Source organism: Saccopteryx leptura, chromosome 1 (genome assembly GCF_036850995.1).
Source record: "Saccopteryx leptura isolate mSacLep1 chromosome 1, mSacLep1_pri_phased_curated, whole genome shotgun sequence".
Classification (NCBI taxonomy): Eukaryota; Metazoa; Chordata; class Mammalia; order Chiroptera; family Emballonuridae; genus Saccopteryx; species Saccopteryx leptura.
The window spans coordinates 63,546,685-63,562,024 of NC_089503.1; the positions used below are offsets into that span (position 1 = coordinate 63,546,685).

The window sequence follows — 15,340 nt, forward strand, 5'->3', positions numbered from 1 at the left end:
TTACCCTCAGGCTGATTGACTGTGAGGAACAGCCACAAGTACAGCAGATGAGTTGTTGTGCAGAGGCTGAGCCCATGGAGCGGGGTTCACTCTAGTGGGGCTCTGGTGCCTGCCAGGTCTGCCCACTGGGTGTGTTGCTTGTGGAGCTGGTTAGGTGGGGCTCTGGTGTGGTCTGAAGGTGGTTACTGGGTATGTTGGTTTGGAACCTCTTGAGAAAGGCTGTGGTACTGCACACCCAGTCCAGCTATTGCCTGAGCCTGGTCTGGAGCCACCGGGTAGGAGCTACAGAGTGATCTGCAGAGCGTTGCTGCCTGTGCCGGGCGCGGGGTGCCTCAGAGAAGCTAGGCTGTGAACTGAGGCTGGCTGCCACTACTTTTGATCTGGGGCCATTTAGCAAGAGGTATGTGGCACGCTGAGGTCAGATGTGCTTGATAAATGTGGACCTTGGAGACATTTTTGGAAAGTTTGCAGCATAAGCAAACACAGGCCATTTCTATGAGAAGCTGCTAGAAGAGGTTCCACTGGAGCGTTCGAGTTGGGTAAGGCAGGGTTCAGGGAATCACCAGGGCAGGCCAAATGGTGTCAGCCAAATTAGTGGAAAGCTCAGATTTGGTGCCTGCCAGCTGTGCGTGGGGGGCTTAGCGAAGGAACAGTGGCATCTGTTGGCACTTCTGACCCCAGTGAGCTCTCTGACCCCGCCCCTCCAGCCCTTTCCTGGAAGCTAGTCTGTTACTCTTCTCCCATCTGTCCCTGGCACTTTTTAAATTTTTTTTTTAATTCATTTTAGAGAGGGGGGGGGGGAGAGAGAGAGAGAGAGAGAAAGAGAAGGGGGAGGAGCAGGAAGCATCAACTCCCATATGTGCCTTGACCAGGCAAGCCAGTGTTTTGAACCGGCAACCTCAGTGTTTCCAGGTTGACGCTTTATCCACTGCACCACCACAGGTCAGGCACCCTGGCACTTTTTAAGCTGTTGTCCCAGTACTGGAGCTCAGAGTGAGTGAGTCCATGAGTGAGTCTGTGACTAAGTTCGTGCGCAGGCCCTTTAAAAGGGTGCCTGGGACTCCAGCAGCCCTATCTCTGCTGGTTTCCACAGCCAGAAGTTATGGGAACTTCTCTTTCTGATCTGGAACCCTGAGCTGTGCATCTCGGTGTGGTTCCCCCTCACTCCTCAGGGGACCCTACAGAGCTGAGATATCTCTCCCATTTCTTTTCTTTTTTTTTTTTACAGAGACAGAGTGAGAGTCAGAGAGAGGGATAGAGACAGACAGACAGGAAGGGAGAGAGATGAGAAGCATCAATCATCAGTTTTTTGTTGTGGCACTTTAGTTGTTCATTGATTGCTTTCTCATATGTGCCTTGACCCTGGGGCTACAGCAGACCCAGAAATCCCTTGCTCAAGCCAGTGACCTTGGGTCCAAGCTGGTGAGTTTTGCTCAAACCAGATGAGCCCGCGCTCAAGCTGGCAACCTCGGAGTCTCAAACCTGGTTCCTCTGCATCTCAGTCCGACGCTCTATCCACTGCGCCACCGCCCGGTCTCTCTCCCATTTCTTAACCACCACATGTGGGTGTGAAACCAGCCCATTCTGCATCTCCGCCCTTCCCACCAGTCTCGACATGGCTCCTTCTTTCTGTAGGAGAACTCCTTAGCTGTAGGAGTTCTGCTCAGCTAGTCTTTGGGTGGTGCTCCAGAGTATGTTTACTTTTGTGAGAAACTGCTAAAGGTGACTTCCAAAGTGGCTGCACCATTTTGCATTCCCAACAGGACGAATGAGAGTTCCTGTTGCTCCACATCTTTCCCAGCTTTGTTGTTGTCATCTGCTGGGTTTTTGTTTTTCTAACAGGTGTATCTCATTGTTTTAGTTTGATTCCCCTGATATACAGTGATGGCATTCCTTTTCATGTATGTAGTTCTTTGCCATCTGTGTATCTTCTTTGGTCAGATGTCTGTGAAGATGTTTAGCCCCCCCCCTTTTTTTTTTTGTATTTTTCCGAAGTTGGAAACGGGGAGGCAGTCAGACAGACTACCGCATGCGCCCGACTGGGATCCACCTGGCATGCCCACCAGGGGTTGATGCTCTGCCCATCTGGGACATTGCTGTTGCAACCAGAGCCATTCTAGTGCCTGAGGCAGAGGCCATGGAGCCATCCTCAGTGCCCGGGTCAACTTTGCTCCAATGGAGCCTTGGCTGCGGGAGGGGAAGAGAGAGACAGAGAGGAAGGAGAGGGGGAGGGGTGGAGAAGCAGATGGGCACCTCTCCTGTGTGCCCTGGCCGGGAATCGAACCTGGGACTCCTGCACTCCAGTTCGACGCTCTACCACTGAGCCAACAGGCCAGGGCCTAGCCCATTTTTTTAATCAAGGTTTTTTTCCCCCTTACTGAGTTCTAAGAGTTCTTTGTATATTTTGGATAATAGTCCTGTATCAGATGAATCTTTGGCAAGTATTTTATTCTGTCTCTGGCTTGTCTTCTGATTCTTTTGACATTGCCTTTTGCAGAGCAGAAGTTTTTAATGAAATTCAACTTATCAGTTATTTCTGTCCTGCATCATGTTTGTTGTATCTAAAAAGGCCTCAGCGTATCCAAGGTCAGCTTCGTTTTTGCCTAAGTTTTATTTTAGGATTTTGTGTGTGTGTGTGTGTGTGTGTGTCAGAGACAGAGAGAGAGACAGAGAGAGGGACACACAGAGACCAGAAGGGAGATGAGAAGCATCAATTTTTTTGTTGTGGCACCTTAGTTCATTGATTGTTTTCTCATATGCGCCTTGACCAGGGGGCTACAGCAGAGTGAGTGACCCCTTGCTCAAGCCAGCGACCTTGGTCTTCAAGCCAGCAACCATGGGGTCATGTGTATGATCCTGTGCTTAAGCCAGTGACCCTGCGCTCAAGCTGGTGAGCCTGCAGTGAAGCCGGATGAGCCAGTGCTCAAGTCGGGGACTTCGGGGTTTCGAACCTGGGTCCTCTGCATCCCAGTCTGATGCTCTACTGCGCCACCGCCTCGTCAGGCTCTTCTAAGATTTGTATAGGTTTGTTTTATATGTAGCTCTGATCCATTTTGAGTTTATAGTATTTTTGTGATGGGTGTAAGGTATTGTGTCTAGAATCATTTTATTGCATGTGGATGTCCAGTTATTCCAGCACCATTGTTTGATGAGACTGTCTTTGCTTTATTTTTTATTTTTTTAAATGTGTATTTTTTTTTATTTTATTAATTTTTAGAGAGGAGAGAGTGAGAGAGAGAGAGAGAGAGAGAGAGAGAGAGAAGGGGGAGGGATGAGCAGGAAGCATCAATTCCCATATGTGCCTTGACCAGGCAAGCCCAGGGTTTTGAACCTGCGACCTCAGCATTCCAGGTCGATGCTTTACCCACTGCGCCACCACAGGTCAGACCTGTCTTTGCTTTATTGTATTACTACCTTTACTCCTTTGTCAAGGATCAGTTGACTAGATTTATGCGAGTCCCTTTCTGGGGTCTCTATTCTGTTTCATTGATTTATTCACATATTCTTTTGCCACCACCTCACATCTTGAATGTCTAAGTGTCTGAAAACTCACAGGGTAAGTGATCTTTGCTTTGGGCTCATGGTGTGGCCTCAAGCCAGCTTGTTCTCTCTGAGCTTTGGGTCCAGTTGGGGGAAGTTGGAGCTCTAGGACTTGCTAATGGGCTGTTGCTGTGCTCCTCAAACTCCCTGCTGAAAAACGAGTTTTATTTTTTTTTAAATTTCCAGTCTCTGCAGACCATTACTTTTGCAAAATATAATAAAATCACATCAGAAAAATGATCCTGTGCTTATAGGGTCATAGCAATGTCAAATCAAAATTTTTTAGATGTTCAGTTTCTTTTTTTTTAAGATTTTATTTATTGATTTTAGAGAGGGGAGAGCGAGAAGAGGGGTACTGAAGAGGGAAGCATCAACTTGCAGTAGTTGCTTCTCATATGTGCCCTGAGGGGGCAAGCCCAGGTTTCGAACTGGTGACCTCAGTGTTCCAGGTCAACACTCTTATCTATGTGTCAGCACAGGTCAGGCCCAGCTGCCCGGTTCCTGAATGGACCCTGTCGCAGACTGCTAAGTGGAGCTCACTTCGGTAACTCTGCTCTGCACAGTGGGCTTAGGTAGGAAAGATGCCTGACCTGTCTGCCCAGAGCTGCTTGTGAGAGCAGGAGCTAAGCTGGGCTCCCGGAATCTGACTGTTGCAGGGAATGTGGCTGTCAGGAGGGGCTCCTTCTCATCTCCCACGGGGTCACCTGGAGCCAGTGTACCCTGCGGAGTCCTCTGCTCTCAGCATATTCCTCACATGGACCCTGCCTTCCTCATTCAAAGGCAGGGGAACAACTTGGGGTGGTCTAAGGGGCAGTGGCAGCGGCCCTGAGAAGGGGCTTTCAGAGCGGACTTGGAGGGCTGAGGTCAGAGCAAGAGCAAGTTCTGCTCTCGGTGTGTGTGAGCAGCACTTTCCGGGGAAGCAGGAGGCAAAGGGTGTGAGTGGCTGGGGATGATATTGGCACGGGCTCCGGAGCATGCCACAGGGTTCCAGCTTTAGAACCTTGGGACCATAGGATCTAGGACATTCGAATCTTTGAATCTTAGATCAAGTGCTGTCAGAAGTGGAAGGGACGTCAGGGATCACCTATGGTCCGAGCTGTTGTTCTCCTCCTCCTCCTCCCTTGGCCCAGACTTGAGCTTCAAGTATCTTTTCTTGTTGCCTGAGTATAGGCAGATACTGTGTTGCCTGCAGTATAGGCAGATACAGGCCCCTTAGGTGCTGTTGGCTCACCCTGGTGCTCCTGCCTTGTTTCGAAGCTTTAGACACTGTGTGCTTCGTTTGACTGAGAATAACTCACAGCCCCTGATGACCAAGCTGCAGTGGCTCTTCGCCTTCCTGGAGCACAGCCAGGTGAGTGCAGGGGCAGCGGGGGCGTGGTGGGGAGGCGGCTTCGGTCTGACACCCCGCCCTTCACTAGGACCTGCCTGCATGGGCTGTAAGCCCCCACTTCTGGTGTAAGTCTGGGTTGGCCTGGGTTTATGGCCAAAGCCCATGGAATGGACTCAGCGCCCTTACCTGACAGGAAGAAGGGGTGCCTCCTTGAGCCCTTTTCTGTGCTGTGTTGCCACCATCATCAGTTCAGTCCCTTGCATTCCGTGTTACTTTGTTCACCTGCTGTCATTTTGAGCACTCACATGGCCGTATTTGTTACTATCTCTGCCCCCTTGGGACCTAAAGCCCTTGGCCAGGTGCTGTGCGGGGCCTTGTTTGGCGCGTGGAGATGAGTCGGCAGCAGTCCCTCCCGGGGGTGGACCTGCAGATAACCCAGTAGCGCTTGAGCAGTGCGCCGTGCACTTGCAAGGGAGGGAGAGGCTGGTTATGATGGGGCCGGGCCGGTGGAAAGACACCACGGAACAGGTGATACCATGGAACAGGCGCATCTGAGACTTGGACTCTGAGCTTTGGATGGGGAGAAGGGTGTGCTAGGCAGAGGGACTGGGAATGAGCAGGGGCCTGGAGAGAAGGGATGAGGTTGTGTCAGGGCAGGCGAATGCCTGGAGGACTGTTCATCTCTGAACCCGATGCCCGCTCATAGGCCGCATGGGCGCAGTGGGGCGGGGTGGGTCAGGGATGACTAGGAGGGGAGGACTTCAGTGAGGAGGCCAGGTGTTTGGGGCACAGGGTCCCCAGGTAGACAGACCCTCAGGCCTGGCATGCCATGGAGCTGGCTGGTGAGCAGCCTGCTCCTGACGCTGCCTTTCCTCCACCTTGGTCCTAGCGGCCTGCCATTTCTCCAGAGAACTTCCTCTCTGCATCCTGGACACCCTGGTTCAGCCCCGGCACCCAGCAGGACTGCTCAGAGTACCTGAAGTACTTGCTGGATCGGTGAGGGAGACCGGGCCTGGGAGCAGCCCCAGCCCCCCACAGTTTGCATGGAAATGGGGGTGCTGCCTTGCACTGTGGAAGGTGTGGAGAAGGGTGCCATGAGTGTGGGGGCTGGGGGTGAGTGTGTGGGAAATGTGGGAGATGCTGACCTGAACCATGACTGGGAGTGGTAGGTGTTGGGTGTGTAACCCTATGCTGTGCTTGCCTGAGTGTGCACGTGTGTGTTCTTGTCACAGGTTTGGGAGCAGGCACACACAGATATGTATGTAGCAGGTTTGTGTGCCTGTATGCAGTAAGCATGTAGCGTGTGTGCCTGGCTTGTGAGTCCATGGATGCCATTTTGCAGATGCATCTGTGTTCCCTGTGCAGACTCCTACATGGGTATGTGTCTAAATATGTGCCCGCTGAGTGAGGTAGCTGGAGGAAGCAGGCCGGGGCAGTGGGAGCGGCTCCGTGTGTACGTACGCAGACTCTGCTCCCTGCACCAGGCTGCACGAAGAGGAGAAAACGGGGACGAGGATCTGCCAGAAGCTGAAGCAGTCCAGCTCGCCATCCCCGCCCGACGAGCCCCCTGGCCCAAGTCCAACCTCCGTGGAGAAGATGTTCGGAGGCAAGATCGTGACTCAGATCCGCTGTCTCTGCTGCCTCAATGTGTCTTCCAGGGAGGAGGCCTTCACCGACCTCTCTCTCGCCTTTCCCCCACCCGAGCGCTGTCGCCGCCGCCGCCTGGGCTCCGCGATGCTCCCTGCAGCGGGTGTGGGAGCCCCGGAGCCCCTGCCACCATCCCCAGCCCACACCCCAAGCAGCACGGGTCGTGGGAGGCAGCGGAAACACTGCATCACAGGGGACGTGCCCCCAACTGTCCTGGACATGGAAGGCCTGGGCCCCCAGGGACCTGAGGGGCAGAGCTGTCAGATGAAGGTGGAGAAAGAGGAGGAAGTGAAGGAGAGAGGCGGGAAGGAAGAAGTGCGAGAGGAGGAGGAGGAAGAGAGGACCGAGGAGGAGGAGGAGGAGAAAGAGGAGGAGAAGGTGGTCCAGGAGGAGAAGGAAGTGGAGAAGAAGGAGAATGAGGACGACAGCCTGGGCCCAGGGACGCACAGGGCTGCCTCCTCTGGGGAGGGCTCCCGCTCGGTCCTGGACCTGGTCAACTACTTCCTGTGCCCGGAGAGGCTGACGGCAGAGAACCGCTACTACTGCACGGCGTGCGCCTCGCTGCAGGAGGCCGAGAGGGCAGTGGCGCTGAGCCAGGGCCCGCGCTACCTCATCCTCACGCTGCTGCGCTTCTCCTTCGACCCGCGCACCATGCGCCGCCGCAAGATCCTGGACGACGTTGCGGTCCCGCTGCTGCTGCGCCTGCCGCTGGCTGGGGGCCGGGCCCAGGCCTACGACCTGTGCAGCGTCGTGGTGCACTCGGGGGTGTCCTCGGAAAGCGGCCACTACTACTGCTATGCCCGCGAGGGCGCTGCCCGCCCAGCCCCTTCCCTGGGAACCGCGGACAGACCTGAGCCCGAGCACCAGTGGTACCTGTTCAACGACACCCGGGTGTCCTTCTCTTCCTTCGAGTCCGTCAGCAACGTCACCTCCTTCTTTCCCAAGGACACGGCCTATGTGCTCTTCTACCGGCAGCGGTCCGGGGAGGGATCCGCGGCCGAGCCCGGCTACCCCCGAGTGCGGACGGAGCCCACCCTCCACAAAGACTTGATGGAAGCCATCTCCAAAGACAACATCCTTTTCCTGCAGGTGAGCCGACCAATGGGGACCTCTGCTCTGAGCTTCTGGGACAGGGGCTTCCCAGCACCGCCCGGCTCAGAGAGGTCACTGCTCCTCTCTACGTCTCTCCCTTTTTCCCTTTGTCCATTCGTTGGTCACTTGGCGCTGGGATATATTGGTGGACCAGACAAGTGTAACTCCGTACTGCAGACAGACGCTGAGTAATCTAATCATTTATTCAGTTTCTGTAAGTGTGCTGAAGGAGCCGAGTGGGGTTTACAAGAGGAGTCCTGTGAGTGGTTATAGAGTACCTCTGAGGCATCCAGGGGACCTCCCCACCCAGCAAGCCTGCTCTGTCACTGTGCTTTTAACTCCATTCTTCAGTGTCAAGGGTGATGTCAAAATACTTAGTAACTGGAACAGCAAGCCTCTGCCCAACAACAGGGGTGGTGGCCACAAATGCCTGCAGTAGCCTCACTGGGGCCTATGGACAGTAGTAGCACCTAGACTCGGTGTTTATATGGGGAAGGTGGCACCTGGGGTGGGGACACCAGAGCCTAGCCTCAGTTTAGCAGGAGGAAGAGCTTGTGTACAGGTGAGTCTGTGCCTAGTGCCTTGAGAGGCAGCAAGCTGGACAGTGGCCTCTTGGAGAGGTCCCTGTGTGGTGTGACATGACCCTTGAAGGCCCTGGACCTCCTGCCTCCTGGTGGCACATCAGGTCCTTATTTGCTGTCAGTCGAGTATCAGTTGAGTGCATTTCCTCCAAGGGGCTGTGTTTTTTTTTTTTTTCATTTTTCTGAAGCTGGAAACGGAGAGACAGTCAGACAGACTCCCGCATGCGCCCGACCGGGATCCACCCGGCACGCCCACCAGGGGCGACGCTCTGCCCACCAGGGGGCGATGCTCTGCCCATCCTGGGCGTCGCCATGTTGCTACCAGAGCCACTCTAGCGCCTGGGGCAGAGGCCACAGAGCCATGCCCAGCGCCCGGGCCATCTTTGCTCCAATGGAGCCTTGGCTGCGGGAGGGGAAGAGAGAGACAGAGAGGAAAGCGCGGCGGAGGGGTGGAGAAGCAAATGGGCGCTTCTCCTGTGTGCCCTGGCCGGGAATCGAACCCAGGTCCTCCGCACGCTAGGCCGACGCTCTACCGCTGAGCCGACCGGCCAGGGCATAGGGGCTGTGTTTTTATTGTGAGGAGGAGGAATGATTTTGAAGCCTAGATCTAGAATGGAAGGATGGATTCGTCCTGTCATCCCGCTGAGCTGGACCACCGTGGGGGCAGCTGTGACTCCTCCGTGCCTGGCCCTGGGATCTGAGGAGACACTCAGAAGTGCTGTGTGGTGCTGGGTGGCGTTAGTGGAGGGAGGACTCTGCTTCACAACCTGAATTGTAAGCTTCCTTCCCACCTTCATCTCTGTTCCCAGGAACAGGAGAAGGAGGCACGGAGCAGGGCGGCCTATATCTCTGCGCTCCCCGCATCTCCGCGCTGGGGAAGGGGCTTTGACGAAGACGAGGATGAGGACGAAGGCTCTCCTGGGAGTTGCAACCCTGCCGGTGGCAACGGTGGTGACTTCCACAGACTGGTCTTCTAATGTGAACCCTTGCCTGTTCCTACTTGTGGGGTGCCACAGCCAGCCTCAGGGGTGGTTTTGACCACTGTCTCCTGGAGCCAGGTGGGGGCCCAGGTCCCTGGCAGAGGTGCTCTGCCAGGTGGGGTTTGAGGGGGGCTGTAGAGGCAGGTCCAGTCCTAAAGCAAGCTCTTCCAAGGGCAAGGAAGGTGGAGAGGGAGCTTCTGGGACGCAGGTCCTCAGCCTGAGGGATACACAGACACTCAGATGTGGAGGTGAGACCCAAACTCCTGAAACATGGCCTCAGGCCCTGACTCTGGGACTGACCACATTAGGATTTTACCAAGTGTCCTGTCAACTTGAAACACCTTAGATGGACACTCTAGCCTTGTCCCTTTGCAGACTACTGACAGGGCTGAACTTCCCAGCCCTAGTGTGTTGCCATCAAGTAGCATTGCCCTTCTAGCTCCTTTAGACAGTCCAGTCTCTCTCCAGTACGAAGAGCAGAGCAGGAGACAAGCCCTGGCCCAGGGAGGACTGTGCCCTGCCTGGCTGCCTTCTCGGCGGGGCTTCATGGAACAGTGGGCGCTGCACTGTGTGTATGCTGAGAGGAGCATCGAAGGGAAGCAGCCCGGCCCAGGATCAGAGACTGTGCCCCCTGAGCAGGCAGCAATGCAGAGGTGAAGACCACCCCTCACAGTGGGGGACCCGTCTTCCCCCTCTCCCCTAGCCTGTCTCAGTGCCTGAAGCGCCACTGTTGGCATCCCCCATCTGGTTAAGATGAAGGATCCGTATTTTGCTGCAACCGTGTCTGTTTCTCACGAAGCTGCTGTCCCGAGGAAGGCGGCTGGCTCAGTACCGCAGCAGCTGGCCAGCAGAGCAGCAGCCTGGGGCTGGTGGGAGGGGCTGGTGCGGAATAGACACTGACCTCGTGTGTCCTGACCCTCTGTACCTCTTCTCAATGGAGAGAAAGAGACCTAGGGTCTCAAATGGAAATAAAGATAGATTCTCTGAAGGCTTTAAAGATGTCATTCTTCCCACCTAGTAACTGTGATGTCTGCTGTACCGTTGGTTTCTTGGTGGTCTAGGCAGTAAGGAGGGTCCAGCCCTGTTTCGTTGACTTGGGCAATGCCCCACACAAGATGCACTCTACACTGACGTACTCTGTAAGTTAAAGGTGAGGACTGGGAGGACCCAGAGGGCAGAGCCAGGACCAGGGGTGGGGACATGACCCAGAAGTAGGTGCTGGCAGAGGAAAGAAAGAATGCTCTCATCATCCTGAGGAGCAGGGAGTCCTTTGCCCTTGGAAGGTGGGTGGGCACACAGGCTCAGGGCTGCGGGGTGGGATGTTGTCAGGGGACTCGCCCCTCAGGTGCAGCTGGAGCCCAGTATCTGGGGGTTTTTCATACCCCAGGAACTCTGGCCTGTCCACAAGTAGCCACTGCTGCTACCACATTCCTCCTTCCTGCCCTCTGAGAACTGAGGGTGGGTGGCCTCACCTGGCTGGACACGTGCACAGGTCAGGAGGAACGCTGGCAGGCAGCCCCCCCCACTCTGGGAGCTGGAGAGGCACACATTGCCCTCACATGGGGGTCCCTTTCCACAAACCCTGCCCGTCCCCTTTGGAAGGGCAAACGAGGTGGGAGGGCAGGGACAGAGGCAGTGGCCAGTGGCGTGGCCTCGAGGCCTGCCTGCCTATGCTGTAGGTGGAGGAGTTGTTTTGGCCCAAATGTCATAGACCCTTAGTTGTCAGATCTCCGGGCCCAGTGAGTGGGGGGCCCATAGACTGTCAGTGACCAAGTCACACGGATTCATTTTTCAGTCTGTTCAGGGCACCTTCTAAGAACGATGCATCGGCAGCTTTACCACACTTTCCATTTTACACATCAGGAGTACCGATTCTGAGGTCAAGAGGGTTCGTTCTTCTTTCCAGCCAAGGAAAGTACCCAGTTATTTTCTACTAAAATGAAAGTGGAACACAGTGGCCGAGAGCCTTCCCAGGACCCTGGGAGAAACAATTTCTCCAGCATGTGTTTAAGCGGACACGTGGGCTGGCACCCCGCCCCTCAGACAGCAGAGTCGGCAGCCCACTCTGGTTGCTTCTAATGGACTTTATTGTTGTCCTGCTCCGACACCACAGTAAAAAGGGACCTGCAAGCGTCAGGCCTGTGCCGTGTGTCACCACGGCAAAAACTGGGCCCACACGGACACGTTCCCGCCCCAGACCTGCTCATAGGATCAATATGTGTTACACATTTTTTTAAAAAGAACACAGAATAAATTAATAACTTAAGTGATTAGGCACCAACAAAGATTTGAAAAATTAAATGTCAATTTTAAATGGTAGCAGGGCAAAAACCCAAGGCTGGGCTTCTAGCCCATTTTCTGTTCCCAACAAACAGCAATAATTCTGTGTGAATGATTCTAAAATTCAAGACACATGTAACCCACACACACACACACATGAACACACACCACCAAATATTACATGACAGCCTGAATCTCCAGTGGGGACCCCCTCAGCAGGTGGCTGACCTGGCCCCAGGCTCCAAAGAGCTTGGGGAGTTCCAGAGCGATGGCCCCAGAGGGGGGCATTAGCACTCCCCGGGTCAGCCTCCTGGCCCCACATCCGCAGCCGAAGGCCACGAGGGAGGAGGCCGTGCTCATTTCTGTCCTGTGCTGCTCTCTGCTTGCAGAGTTCTGTCGGGGTGGGGGTGGGGGCGGGGGAGGGATGGCTGGCCACAGCGTGGGGCGGAGGCCTTAGGCCGGTGGCAGGTAAAGGGTCAAAGGGCAGACTGGAGTTGAACCTGTGCTCCAGTCACTTCAGAATGGCTGTGCTTCTGTCCTACAAATGGTGCATATTTGAATGGTTTCAAATGTTAGAGGGTCCCCAAATCCAGGAGGGGACCGAGTTAACTGGCTTGTGTTCTGGGTGCTGCCCATCCTGGTGAGCCAGACCCTGGAGAGACGTCACAGAGAAGGAAGTCTCCCTTGAAACAGCTGAGCATCAGCCATCCCCGGGGCCTCCGAGACTGCCTAATCCAACCACCCCATTTCACAGATGGGCACACCGAGGTCCGAAGGAGACCTCTCCCTGGAGTGCTCGTCCTCTTCTCCATATTCCTGCTCTGCTCTCTTGAACCTTGCAGCAGTGGAGCTGGAAGTGGTGAGGACAGCTCCTTTGGTGGGGAGTCTCAGGCAGGATGAGTCCTGTGTCAACTATGCTGAGAAAACGCGCCTGGTCTTGCCAGGCCACTAGGAGAGGTGGACTTTGGCCCACTGATAGGCCAAAGGACCAGATTCTTACTGAGCTGACAGGTATGTACTGAACACCTGGTAGTTTGGGGCCTGTGAGCCAGTTTCCCCTTCTACTTCCCTCCATCTCTACCTCAGCCTCCACCCTGCGAGTGTGGGAGTTACAGGAGCCCAGAACTGAAGGGGGTCTCCTTGCAGATTAGACCTGAACACAGGTTCTGAAGACTCCAACCAGTTTAATTCACATCATGGCACACTCAGGAAATGCTGACATCAGGGCACCCAGTGGTCGACAGGGGAGGCTGTTTGGGGCTGGGAACTGAGGGCACCAACACCTGGGCCTGCCTGTAGCCTGCTGGGGCACAGGGTGGCACCATTTAAAGCTCTGACATTGAGGACCCATCAGAGGGGCCCTCAAAGGGACGCAGTCAGGGCTGAACACAGTGAACCCGCAAACCCTGCCCACTATAAACCAGTTCACCTGTGGGAACGTGGGCATGGACCCACACTCCCAAAGCGTGAGGCTTTCCCCTCTCCGCCCTTCCTCTGCTGGAGCCCCTGCTGCTCTCCTTCCCTTAAAGGTCTGACCCAACCTCTAAGGCCCATCTCGGGCCCCTCCTTTCCCCGGGAGCCACCTCCTCCGCCCTCCGCCCTCTCCACAGCCCCAGCCTGCGGAGGAACGGCCTCACGTCCTCTGCTCATGCGGCCTCAGAACAGCTGTGCTCTGTCCCAGCAGTGGGACACTCTCCGTCAATAAGCAGTTTCACTCTCCGTCATGGCCATTACCAATACCTTGTGTCCTTGTCTTTTTTTTTTACTCATTGTGATCTTCTCAAGTGCAAGCGCACAGTCTAATTCCTGTGTCCTCGGTGCCCAGCCCAGAGCCTGGGCACAGCAGCCATTAATAAATGCTGGCTGAGTTCATTTGAACTAACAGGAGGAGAGGGCTACTATTTAGAAAACCACTTCTCCCAGGACGGGTCTCCGTAGGGACCAGTCAGGCCAGGGCCGGTGGGGCTGTGCGCGCACTCACAGGAGCGAGAAGAGCAGCAGCAGCCAGCTCCGTCTTTTCAGGAGGACAGTCTACACCCCAGGGTAGGACAAAATATCTGGTCTTCCCAGTGGCCTCTGAAACTCTAGAAAATTTGGCCAAGAACTTTCAACATAAATGATTTGGATCCCCATCCCCAGGCTCAGGACAGAGAGCCGGGTGAAGCCCACCGCCCGTCCCTGGCAGGGATGGGTGGAGACGGATACGGCTCTGCTGGCCTCTCAAGCCTGGCCTCCCCTGTCCCCAAAGCAGGTCTGAGTCCAGTGTGGCAGCTGGGGACGAGGGTTCAATAGGTGAGATGAGCTGAGGACTGGGCCACCACCGGAGCCGGGCACCAGGCCATACTTGCCGCTGCCCTGGACACAGTCCACAGCCGCCACCCCCCATGTCGTCCTCCAGGCTCTGTGCTCCCTCACACTGCTTTCCCTGTCATCCACCGCCTTGGGCACTGCCCTCGAGTCGTGTCACCAGCACATGGCTCTCCTGCCGCAACTCGTCACTCCTTCACTTCCTGCTTCCCCTGCAACCCCACAGCGCTGCCCAGCACCCACCTGCCCCTCTGGTGTGTCTCTCCACTTGCTGTGCTGTTCCCCCCCCCCCCCCCCCCGCCCCGTGGTCTCTGTCCTGACTCTTGTCCCATCAGTTGCCTGCGCCTCCCCGCCTGCTCTGCTCATCTTGCAGAAACTTGCTGCACCGCGCCCACAGCTGTCCCTGGGGGGCCCCTCAGGCCCCCTCCCCCCCTTTACCAAGCTGGCCCTCCCACACTGCCTGCCCATCCGAGCCTCCTCCACGCCCTCGGCCAGGGGGCAGGAAGTCCTGTCCTAGAGTGGCAGGCAGAGTGTCCTTGTCTCCCCATTTCCTGGCTCCGAGCCCTCTCCCTATTGTTCCTGATGACCCACCGTCCTGCTTCCCTTCTTTTTGTCCTCCTCCTGCGTCTCCGGCCCGTGACAGCTGCACTGCCATTGGGCTGACCGTGGGAGACCGACTCCCTCTGCCTTTGGGAGCTCACTTCCTTTGTCCCTCAAGACCACCTCTGACCTTCTCGGTTCCTCCACCTTTGGGTGGCCCTGCCTCTCCCCTGCCGAGACAGAGAGGGATGCAGGTGAGTCCATGTCCACTTTGGTCTGCTGGTTCGTCTTCCTGGTCAGTGAGACAGACAGTGGGCTTCTCCTGGGACGGATGACGGTCACCCAGGGGCTGTGACTGAGTGTGCGCTGTGGGGTCCGGCTCCGAGCCCGAGCCCTTTCCTCCACACACCTGGTGCTCAGGTCTACAGGGCGGGGAGAGGCTGAAGGGTGCTTTTTGGCAATAGCTCTAACTAAGGTGAACAGAGGCATGACCATTACTATAAAAATCAAAGGTGGGCCCCAATGGGCAGAGGAAGTGCCTCGATCAGGCCCTCACCTCCCAGGGGAAGGGGTCAGGGTCCCTGATGTCAAGTGCTTTGAAGGCCAGAGTGGCGGAGTGGAGAGGGGTGGCGAGAGGGGCCAGCGGGAGAGGAGGGAGGCGGGAGGAGCCAGCCTTGGTGCCTCCGGGCCCCCTCCGGCTCGGAGGCCCCCGCGTCACAGTTTGGCGCCCTTGGACGGCTCCGAGGACTGCCGCACGTCTGTCCACTCCTGCATGGTGCTCTGCAGGGCCTGGGTCTTCTCCTTGTCCACTTGGACATAGTCCACCTTCTCGTCAGAAGTGACGGAGGACGTGGATGGCTGGGGGACAGAGGAGGGAAGCAGGGGTGGCTGTGAGTGACCGAGCAGTGGGGCTGGTGGGGGCTCCTCCTGCACTGTCTCCTGGCGAGAGGAGGCGTCTTTTTTCCCAAGTGGCCCTGAGAGCCTGAACTCCAAACTGCACCGTCCTCCTGTGTGATACCAGCTCCTCCAGCCCTGGCTCCCAG

At 56.0% G+C, this 15,340-nt stretch overlaps 2 protein-coding genes across 2 annotated transcripts in view; one reads left to right on the plus strand and one right to left on the minus strand.

Annotated features, from left to right (window-relative positions):
- USP35 (ubiquitin specific peptidase 35) overlaps positions 1-10,069 on the plus strand; it is a 40,034-nt gene extending 29,965 nt beyond the window's left edge. The window contains exons 8-11 of the mRNA XM_066369444.1: positions 4,798-4,891; positions 5,760-5,866; positions 6,355-7,606; positions 9,000-10,069. Of these exons, the coding sequence (XP_066225541.1) occupies positions 4,798-4,891; positions 5,760-5,866; positions 6,355-7,606; positions 9,000-9,167 (1,621 nt within the window). The 3' untranslated portion in view covers positions 9,168-10,069. The remainder of the gene's footprint in view (positions 1-4,797; positions 4,892-5,759; positions 5,867-6,354; positions 7,607-8,999) is intronic.
- A 1,167-nt stretch (positions 10,070-11,236) lies between these two features.
- Positions 11,237-15,340, minus strand: part of GAB2 (GRB2 associated binding protein 2) — a 210,288-nt gene continuing 206,184 nt past the window's right edge. Inside the window, exon 10 of the mRNA XM_066369456.1 lies at positions 11,237-15,155. Within this exon, the coding sequence (XP_066225553.1) occupies positions 15,012-15,155 (144 nt within the window). The 3' untranslated portion in view covers positions 11,237-15,011. The remainder of the gene's footprint in view (positions 15,156-15,340) is intronic.